Source organism: Pomacea canaliculata, linkage group LG5, assembly GCF_003073045.1.
Source record: "Pomacea canaliculata isolate SZHN2017 linkage group LG5, ASM307304v1, whole genome shotgun sequence".
Lineage (NCBI taxonomy): Eukaryota > Metazoa > Mollusca > Gastropoda > Architaenioglossa > Ampullariidae > Pomacea > Pomacea canaliculata.
In genome coordinates this window covers 18,210,140-18,221,059 of record NC_037594.1, presented here as the reverse complement: position 1 = coordinate 18,221,059, position 10,920 = coordinate 18,210,140, and the positions used below count along the sequence as shown (strand labels likewise).

General features: G+C 40.8%; 1 protein-coding gene and 1 long non-coding RNA gene across 2 annotated transcripts; both read right to left on the bottom strand.

The window, feature by feature from the left end:
* Positions 1-1,656: 1,656 nt before the first annotated feature.
* LOC112565342 lies at positions 1,657-3,051 on the bottom strand. Its single transcript, XR_003099390.1, has 3 exons — positions 2,932-3,051; positions 2,559-2,712; positions 1,657-2,089 (listed from the first exon to the last, which is right to left on the bottom strand). It is a non-coding gene; the product is annotated as an uncharacterized LOC112565342 (long non-coding RNA).
* Positions 3,052-5,220: 2,169 nt separating this feature from the next.
* On the bottom strand, positions 5,221-8,550 carry LOC112565338 (interferon alpha-inducible protein 27-like protein 2). Its single transcript, XM_025240746.1, has 5 exons — positions 8,422-8,550; positions 7,599-7,665; positions 7,133-7,246; positions 6,286-6,439; positions 5,221-5,842 (listed from the first exon to the last, which is right to left on the bottom strand). The coding sequence occupies exons 1-5, from the start codon at positions 8,434-8,436 to the stop codon at positions 5,593-5,595; spliced, it is 600 nt and encodes a 199-aa protein (XP_025096531.1). The 5' UTR covers positions 8,437-8,550; the 3' UTR covers positions 5,221-5,592.
* Between the last annotated feature and the right edge of the window lie 2,370 nt (positions 8,551-10,920).

Genomic DNA, 10,920 nt, shown 5'->3' with positions numbered 1-10,920 from the left:
TTATTGTAACAACGAAAGAAAACATGTCTGACTGCACTCCATCTTACCTTCGAAGAGGCCATGATGATGACAACTGATTGTGACTAAAAAATGTCTGAACGTTTTATTGGGAAGTAACAGGTCGATAAGTGGTCATAGGTGTAGACGGCCACGTGACCTGAACACGTGTCCTTCGCATGTCAGACACCACTGCTGTATGTATGAGCGATTGCTGTTAAAGAACATACTAAATGGTTCGCATTTTTTACAGACGTCAAGAAGTATCGACGAAGTGCATGTACATCTAAACAATATATTGCAGGGTCATGCACTCAGCAACTTGCGAAATTTGTGGTTGAGAATTACACATCTTCATCTGTAATCAACATAAGGTTGAGAATTCAGAATTATCGTCTGAAACGCCAAAAGCAAATGACAAGACCTTGCCTCGTGGCGGAGATTTTAAAGGCGGATGGAATGAAGACCAGCACTGGCAAGAAGAAAGGCCTGGTCAATGGCAACTACAAAGTAGATATATATCTATAAATTAAGTACAGATTGAGTCAGTAAACAGTTGTAAGTACTTGGGAAGCACCTTCTCCACAGAAGGCTCCACGGCAGATGTCCACATCAGGATCGCGACGGTAACAGCGGCTGCTACTGGGGATGGCAGACACAGCCATGATGCTTATTATAATAAAATAAATTTTGCATTAAATTGATTCAGTTTTGTTGTGGCGAAAACTTTTAAATTCAAAGTCAAAGATGGAAGAGGGGTTCAGCATGAGCAGACCAGGCTTATACAATGTGTTTCAGTCCAAACATGACATCAGCGGACGTTTTTGGCTCGCTAACCTTTGGACTTTTAGTTGTATTTTATTTTTTTGCTTTCGTTTACGTTTTTGTTTTATTTTTATTTTTTCCAAATGTTGTATTTTGCTTTGTTTCATATGGTTTTTTTTATTGCTTGCTGGTATTTTAATGTTTTAAACTGAGGGGTTTTAATCCATTAATGCTTCTCTAGAGCCTGGACAGGATTCCTTCGACTGTGCAGCAGTCAGTGGACTTCGTGCTTACTGAACTTAAAAGCAAAACAAGTTCCACATCGCATCCCATCATCCATCAGTTTTCAACTTCCCCCTTTACCCAGAAAAGCCTCCAGCCACCCCGATCGAGCGATGCCAGGGACATGTTGACAGACAGACGAGATGAGGCTAAAGGGTACATGAAACAGGGTACATTTGTACCCACAAGTCTTTATTAACCTTCGCTTATTATGTGCGAGTAATATATAGCCAACTATGTATTGAGTAATATATAGCCAACTATGTATTGAGTAATATATAGCCAACTATGTATTGAGTAATATATAGCCAACTATGTATTGAGTAATATATAGCCAAATATAGCCACACCTTTAAACCGAAGTATTAGCCCACCTTCTACATCTTCTGTCTGAGACCATTTCATGACCTCGGCAATGACTGAGGTCCTACATGAGCAAGAATAGAGAGAGTTCTGAGACTGACACTTCATCAGTCCCCATGATGAACAGAGACAGAGAGATAGAGATAAAAAGAGAGATGTAGTTGAAAATCTAGCTTTGTGGTATTTTTATATATGTATATATTTTGGCACAAGTTTTTGCACGACAAACAAAAAACATTGAAACACAGATGGCTGATAATTGTTTTATTATATATAGTGATATACTGTTAATGGTTGTTTTATTGCAGCATTTACAGCAATTAAGAAAAAAGCCCACAGCAAGTCAGCGACAACGAAAGTCATTGTAACCCCAAAGATTGTACAAATAAAAAGCTAATAAGTGGATACTGAAGAGCGGGTACCAACACTAAAACCCATTGTAATACCCATTGTTAAAACCAGACAATGTACCCAATAAACACTTAGCAACTAGAAGTCACGTGACTTATAGGTCTAGTCCTCGTCTTGCAGCTCGTCCTCGCCCAGGTTGTGATGACCATCGCCCACGAAGACGTGGTCACGGAATCCTTCCTCTTCTCCTGCTCCTACTCCTACGTGCGAGTGGTTATGTGTCCCCGTGGCTCCAGTCACTTGGAGGGTGGACACGACCCCCAGTCCCACCCTGTAATGTCACAGGGTAGATGGAATCATTACATCATTACATCATTACATTATTACATCATTGTTATCTGCAGTCTGGTTACACATCACTAAAATAGTTTTCATGCACCTTCGTGATTGTGTGGGTAATAAAGTGTTCTGAGTCCGTCTTTGAAGAAGAAAAACCTTCTTAAACAAATAAACATTTATTTAGTTAGCTTTGGCTTAACGGTATCTAAAATTCCTTAAAATATTTTAGGTGTGAAAATATCTGGAACTTCAAGACCTCTTTCTTTCGTTATTGTTTTTTCTTTTCTTCTTCGTTGTTTCTTTTCTTCTTTGCTTCTGTCTTTCTTGTTTATAGCTTTTTTTTTTTGTTTTGTTTTTTGTTCCCAGAATGAAAGCTAGCTTCTTTATTTTCTTTATTCCCCAGAGCTATTCTGGGGACACTGTGTGAGTGACTGTCACACCAGACCTACCCAGGGACTCACCCCAGTGTAGCAGGTCTGGACACGGAGCCTGCTGTCCAAGTTCCAGCACCGATGCCTGCGACTCCAAAGCCAAGAACTGCAACCGCTACTTGAGTGGCTGCGACAACTACAGCGCCGCCCGCCACCACCACACCTTCTGTCCACCAGGGGGAGCCTGTGAGCAACATTTCAACTCACATCTCAAGTTCATCTGAACGATGTCAGACAAACACATTCTGCATTGTATACTCAACCCATCAACAAACACAAGACAGGAAAAAGCTGTTTCGAACAGTCGATCCAGAAAAGAACAAGAGAAAAAGAGAAGGAGAGGATGAATATAAGAAACTTTGTTGCTAAACTCCCTCAAGACCTGAGACTTGCTGCTACTCACCACACTCCCTCTCATCGCTCCTGTCCTCACAGTCAGCCTCACCGTCGCACCTCCAGTCGGAGGGGATGCACTGAGGGACAGTCACACACTGGAATCGATCCTGTGTGCACCTGACTAGTGGCAGAAAATATTGCAATGACATGGCGCAACTGGCATCTCATTTTTCTCGACATTCTCACAAGGAACAAATGGTGCAACATCCTTGAAACTGGTGTTAGACACACCTACTTGTGTTTACATTGCATCCATATCTGAGGTATGAACTGAAAGACTTCATGAAAGTAAATCGACATACATGTCAATATTCTTTAAATATATATATATATATATTGCATTTTCTGGACATCAAAATTTAAAAGATAGGTTAAAAAATATGTGTAAAAAATTGTACGATTGACTTTAAAGACTAATAGAAGTGGATTTTTGTTTCACATTACAGATATACATTATCAGAAGAGTTCAAGAATCGTCAAATAACTTTTTTTGCAACACACGAAAGGAAGTTTTCAACAGTGACATCCACTGAAGCTCATGACATCTCCTTAATAACATACATCTCCGGATCCCCAGTGGGTAGCCATGACAGCATAAGTGTGTTCACATCTTTAAGTTTATGCTAGAAATATTTATATAATAACAACTCCATGTGCGTGTGTGTGTGTTGTGTGTGTGTGTGTGCTACCTTTATCATCGTGTGGGATAACAGGTGATATCAGCAAAGCCACGAAGCAAAAGGTAATCTGCAAAAAAGTAGTTTGAACTCTCTGCAATGAATGCAATTAGTCTTTCCAAATATTACCCACAAGGCAGCAGGGTCGTTTGCCTTGGCTGGGAGTGGGTTACTTGTGCAGAAACCAATTTTTACCTCCCACAAGTAAAAGCAAGCGACCAAGAGAAGCATTAGACCATCTGAACATCTTAGTCTGACTATTGCTGGCCATGATGCTACAATTGTAAGCCTGTCAGACACCCGGCGTTTGAGAGCGTGGACAAAGTACAATTCAGGACCAACCACATGTCTGTAGTGTCAGGTCAAAGGCAAATTCATTTCTCAAAATAAATTAAAAGTTCGCTGCTGTCTGCTGTCACCATGTCCTTATTTATAATCAATGTAGTCGGGTTGATTGATGGATGAACACTTGTCTGTCCTTGTACATACGGGTCCTCAACTCTTGCTGCTGAGGTGAGGAACCTTTAATCGTTCCCATCATTCACACTTGTTTGCTTGCTCTCTTCCTCATAATTATGTATTTACACTGTTCACCATAGATTAGTATTTTTACTCTGTAAATCACCCTCCTCAACTTAGCAAAGATGTTTACCAATGTGTGATAATCGCCATGACAAAGCACCTGTCATGTCACTCACGTGATCTGCTCATTGACATCTTGAAGCAGATGGCAGATCTTTCGTAATACTTTAATGATCAGTCTATCATCACCACCCAGGCCTATTAGAGAATTGTTTGGATATAAAAGTTTTCTTTTAAGATTATTTGTTAAAACTTTCCTTTTAATTCTTATTTGAAGAGAGAGCTATCTTGGTGTGTACTAGCATCGTCCTAATGATTGTCCTGAGCGTTAACCTGAGAGAGGACATTATAATGTATACTTTGTGGGAATTTCTCAAAGATGTTAGCACGAGAACGAGAAACATATTTCTGTCTTCGTGGACCTTGCAACTAGAGGCTGCTGTCTATCACAGTCTTTGTAACAACTAAAGAAAACAATCCTGCCCCAGTCCATCTTACCTTTGAGGAGGCCATGATGACGGCAACTGATGTGACTGAAACATGTGCCCACGTTTTATTGGTTTGTAAAAGGTCGATAAGCACTCAGGCCCTGTCATATTTATTGACGATCATGTGACTTCACCACGTGTCCTGTGTGTGTGTAATATACCACTGGTCTATGTACACGCAGTATCCAAATGTCTTCGCTCTGTCTATATATTGTCTGTCTATATATTGTCTGTCTATATATTTTCTGTCTATACATTGTCTGTCTATATATTTTCTGTCTATATATTTTCTGTCTATACATTGTCTGTCTATATATTGTCTGTCTATATATTGTCTGTCTATATATTTTCTGTCTATACATTGTCTGTCTATATATTGTCTGTCTATATATTATCTGTCTATATATTGTCTGTCTATATATTTTCTGTCTATATATTGTCTGTCTATATATTATCTGTCTATATATTGTCTGTCTATAATAGATTTATCTGTCAATATCTTCGGCAATTTTTCTCAAAAACGACAAACAAAAGACACTAACTAACCGATAGGTGATCACTGTTTTACTAGAGCATATAAACAATGAGAGAATTACCACAACAAAGCATCACAGTCAATTAGAAAATCATGTCAACACTAATGCACAGCTAAACAGAGAAAAGCCTGAAGTTATGTCGGTATCTGCCTGAAAATGATACTCAGCTAATAGTTAAAAAAATACATTACCACTAAAGCACTTAATCAGAGTAATGAACATGTATTAAGCCTCAATTTCGAAAATTCATTCTACCTGATTTGCACGAGGCAATAGAGAGCTAGCGTTAATACATTGATAACAATAGGGATTGCTCCTGTGCTAATGCTAGTACTAAAGCTAATGCTAATATAACCCAAAGACTCTTGATGACATGAAGTGACTTTTAGTTGTTGTCTTTGTCCTCGTCCTTGCGCTTGCCCTGGTCCTCGTCTTCATCCTTGTCCTCTGGCTCGCCATTGTCTGCTTTTTCACCCTTGTCATCGTTTTGGCCCTTGTCTTTGTCGCTGGAGACCTTGTCGCAGACAACTTTGCTGACTCCTGCCCCAAGTCCTCCAACCACAGCGCTTTGTGCCAGGGTGAGCGCCCCCGTGGCTCCAACCGCTTGCAGAGTAGACACGACCCCCATTCCCACTCTGAAATCACAGCGTACATGGAAACACCGCATCATTAAATTATTATGATCTACACCTGGTTAAACACCGTTAAAGAGGTTTGATGTGTATGTAGGTATTGAATACTTTCGCCTTTAACGGTGGGAAAAGTCATTCTACAAATTAACAGGATTTATTTAATAAGCATCGCAAAGGAACTCCTTTTGTGCTACAAGCAAAAGGCATTAAACGAAAATGGCTTACAATATAGCTAATGTAAAAATATCTTCAACTGTTAGAAAGCTCTTTTATCTTTGTCGTCTCTTTGTTTCTTTTCTTCTTTGACGCTCATGGATTTTTCTAGAAGATAATGGCTACAGAATTTATTTTCGTCATGTACCAGAGCTATGAAAGGAACAGTTTGTGAGTCACTACTACACCAGGCCTACCCAGTCACCTACCCAGTCACCTACCCAGTCACCTACCCTGTTGTAGCAGCGGTGGACATGGCTCCTGCTGCCACAGTTCCAGCACCGATGCCCGCGGCACCAAAGCCAAGACCTGCAACCGCCACCGGAGCGGCTACGACAGTCAGAGCCCCTCCCGCCAACATGGCGCCGACCGTCCACCACCAGGAACCTGTCAACAACATTTCATCTCATATCTCAACGTTCATCCAACAAGATTTGGTGTTCTACCAAGTTTCTAAATGGTTTTGTGCAGGGGTGGGCAATTAATTTCCCCAAGGGGCCGCATGAGAAATTGGGATGGTTTTAGAGGGCCGGACTAATATAGTTAACTCAGTTTTACCCAATACTGTATATATAGTATATATACTGGCGGGCGGGCCAGCGGGCGGGCCGGTCAGAGACAGGAGGCGGGCCGGATCCGGCCCGCGGGCTGGCGTTTGCCCAGGTCTGGTTCTGTGCATACTGTTTCATAATATTTGAGTTGAGACTTTGTGGACACTACCTCAAACCTAAAAGAAGTATCCAGCTCTGTAGCTTTGTTGCTGAAAAGTAGTGAAATAAGGCAAAAGAAGTTTAATGAAATCATTTCTCTCCTTTTGCACCTTGCACCTTCTATCAGAAATTAAGTATCCATGGTCTGGGTCTCAGCAGCAGTTTTGCGGTCCCAGATCAGGGAAAGCCCTACACCTGAGAACTTCAGCATCGCATCAATTGATAAGGACCCCATGACGGAATGAAAACCGCTCTGACTGATAATTTTGCAAATGTTCAAGAGAAAGTGAACAGAAATAAAAAAAAAGGAGAATGAAAGAGAAGATTTGTTACTGAACTCTTCCAAGACCTGAGACTGGCTGTTGCTTACCACATTCCTTCTCATCACTTTTGTCAGGACAGTCAATCCCACCGTCGCACTTCCACTTGTATGGGATGCACTTAGCGACCGTTACACACCTGAATTGATCATGTCTGCACCTGACTGCAGCGCAAGAAAATAGTACATTCATCGAACGTAGCCCATAGTAATGTAGTTCATATATAGCACATGTCTCGTTCCTATAAGCTTTCTGAAGTGCCTGCTAAGTAATTGAGTGTAACACATTGGATATATCAGATCTTGTTAGACATGCTTAGATGTGTATTCAACACTACTTCCATAATCCTGGGGTTTAAATAAAGATTAAGACCCCATGATTAATATGTCCTACAGTTGTGAGGAGGTGGGGGAGGGTAAAAACACTTTACCACAACTGCGGAGAATTTGAGACTGTATATAGTATGTGTATGTAGAAATATGTAGAAATATTTATATTTACACGTATTATACTTACCATCGTGATGATCATGACCATGTGTGATCACAGGTGATGTCAGTAAGAACACAAGAAAAACGACCATCTGTAAACAAAATACTTCAACATCATTCTTCCAATGATTACCTTCGGCAGTTCTTCAAGTTCGGAAATTTAAGGTGAAATGAAATCGTCCTTAGTTAATAAATGACTTTAATAGCGACGTGTCCTACACTTTACTATTATATAAACATTGTATATTAACTTGTTAACATTAAAATGCACTTCTTATAATCAGCAATTAATTGGTGAAAATAAATGCCATTTGTATCAATGCGAGATGATAATTTTTACTTTATTAAACTCTTATTACTTGTTAGCATTTTTATTTTAACAAATGATCGTTGCACACGTAGACTCGCTCGTGAACAGTACAGGCAGTAAGTAACCCTGTAATACAATCATCAAGGAAAGCGGTCAACCGTGTTTAGACAATCGTCATGACGACGAGGACACACTGGCTATCACGCATGTCGGTGGGTAGAGCCACCTGACTGCTGATAAGACAGAACTGTTGTAGGTGGCAGACGAGGGTCCTTAGTCCCATACCCTAACAACTCAGTCCTGTGTCTCCGACACCCTAGCAACTCACCTGTTTCCTACACAGTGACAATTCACACCTGTGTCGTAAACATGGTAACACTACCGCCTGCACTATACATCAGCAACTTACCTGAACACACAGTTCGACAAGAAAGATCAGGTGACTTACAAGACAAGTGTCATCATTGCCCTCGCAATGGTCTTTCCTTATGTTTTCTCATGATACAACAAAGAAATCTGTTCTGAATATGTGTCTCACCTGTACAGATGCCATGCTGTCGGTGTGTGTAACCTTCAGACAGGTGAAGATGTGTCACAGAGATCAGCGTAGCCTCACGTACACCGGCGTTGTGAGCCTCCCTCCTTGCTCTCTGGAGGTAACGTTCCCTCATCACGTGGTTTGTGAGCGAGATTACCATTGGTTCACAGACGAACGTCTCCTTGTAAGGAAAGCGGAAGAAGGAGCGAAGGCTTAGTCTACTTCTATTCTAAGAACCCGACCTGGCAGCTTTGGTACCCAGCGACATGTTGAAGGTTCGACTGCACGGATTGTGATTGTGTCGAGAGCTGTGACTGTGTATGTATGGGGGTCTGCTTGGTGATGATTTGTGTGGCAGGTGCCAATGTGGAGTAGGATTGTTAGTTGTTGATGTTGTCAAGCCACATGGCCTCAACTTATGGGGGCTGCCCAAAGCAGGGTCCGCTGGAGAGGTGTTGTTGCTCCTCGAGGAGTAACAAGGACTACACTAAAACTAACACAAGATTAGAAACTGATGTTCATATATAAATTACATTTTAAAAATATTCTATTTATTGTGCTCTAAAGAAGCCCTTTGCTTTAACGAATACATTCACACGTTGAGGATGAGAGATAATTTTTGTTTTGCTTCAGTAGTGATTGTTTCTTCTTCACTATGTCATGCACATTGTATAACCTCATTATAAATGTGAAAAAAATTCTGTCATGACTGTGCTCTGGAAATTGAGAACTTTTCTGCCAATGAGCCAGGACAACGGAGAATACTCTGACATCAACCGACACAATGGTGGCCGGGGTGTGTTGCTAGCAGCTAAGGTAGACTACAAAGGCGAGGGCTTTAAAAGCCTTTTAATAATAGGCATTGGAGTGAGACAAATTAATAGACACTCACTAGCTCTGTCTGACGATGAATAACGGCCTGTATACCACCTGTAAGGTGATACCGTCTCCGACTTAGGGAGGCTCTGCCATTGTATGGACACACACTTCTTCTATGTCAATGTAGGATATAAAAACAACAACGATTTTGTCTGGGCTAGTCCCCCACGGACACCCTCACAGTCATAAATTCTTGAACAAGAAATGATAAGTTCCACAATTATTATATTGAAATAACAAACTTGTCTTGCTGTCATACACCAGGTCGACGAAAGCACACACACACACCACCGTACAGATGGACACAAACAGACAATGTAAATGTTTAATGGTCCTCCACACTTTCCAGCCCTCGCGCTGCTGAGGTGCCCCACAATAATGTAAAGGTGGACACCGAGGTAAACAAAGTCTGTGAAGAGACACAAGAGTGACAAGTTAGTCCCCTTAGTAGACGTAGGTATTGTCTCCCCTACACCAAATCTCTTTAATCGTTTATGCTGTATTTATGCTCTCAGTTGAAGGCCTAGTCGCGTGCACTTTTCCTAACAGTTTGTTAAAATTCAGTGCAAGAAATTATTTCCACAATTGTGGGTGAATATCCTCCTTTTATTTATTTTTTAGATCAACGCTCCAAACGTCATCATCCGTGTACTAATCAGCCATACTTGTTTTTTTTTGTTGGGAAAAAAATAAGCCAATCACAACCCGCTGAAGAATTGTGTGCTGATGGTTTATTCAACCAGTTTAACAGGAAGTGACGTAGTGCTAATACAAAATACAAGAACCAGTCACAAAGCACTACACATTTCTAAACAAAGCCTGTCTGTGAAACTGTAAACATAATTTTCTTGAGCAAACTCTGATGATGATTTGCATTTATATTTATTTAATACAAATCTTCAAGAGTTTTGGTGACTTTATAGGCCTTACATCAGCGAGGGTCGACGCTCGGTTGAATATGCATGTTTTTTTTGTTTTTTTTTTTTTTGTATTAACTGTTGTTGCTCGTCACAGATAGTCAAATATTCTTGGAACTTTAGTGAAGAAAGGAAACTGGCAGTAAAAAGCAGACTTGAGCACTCAGTACTCTAGCATTTGCATGTCATTCCTTGGCTGCTCATAAGCCAAGGCAAGGCGGTTGTTTGGTCGAGCAGAATAGGTGTTATCTAGAGGTATCCTTGATGAGGGTTAGGGTGAGCATGAAGGTGGACAAAAGTGACTTGTGGCCTCGGCATTCGAGCAGCACGACTGTACCAACGGTGCTCCCCACGGCCACCCCGATGTCTACGATTCAAAATGGCTGGAGGGTAGACACCGCCACCATGGTGTATCTGAATGTCACAGAACATGTCAAGAAAGGTTTGTTATAAGTAGGGTCAGCGCGTGCATCGAAGTTTGGTTGCATTTACCTACAAATGGATGGCAAGCTGATTCTATAGTCTCAAAATAATATGAAAAAAGTCTTTAGTCTCAATAATCTCTTCAAATTCTAGATGTATAGTTGAGACAAGTCATTGTCTTAGTATTACGATATTTTGTCATTCATATTTTTATGCTACAATACTATATCTATACTCGACAGTCTAGACTTTCACTCTCTGTCATCATCAAATTAGAACA

Excerpts from the sequence above, each read along its gene's own strand:
- LOC112565338 (XM_025240746.1), bottom strand. Across the intron at positions 7,247-7,598 it reads TGGTCATGATCATCACGATG|TCAGGTGCAGACATGATCAA; the intron begins GTAAGTATAATA and ends CTTGCGCTGCAG. Across the intron at positions 6,440-7,132 it reads AAGTGATGAGAAGGAATGTG|GTTCCTGGTGGTGGACGGTC; the intron begins GTAAGCAACAGC and ends TGTTGTTGACAG.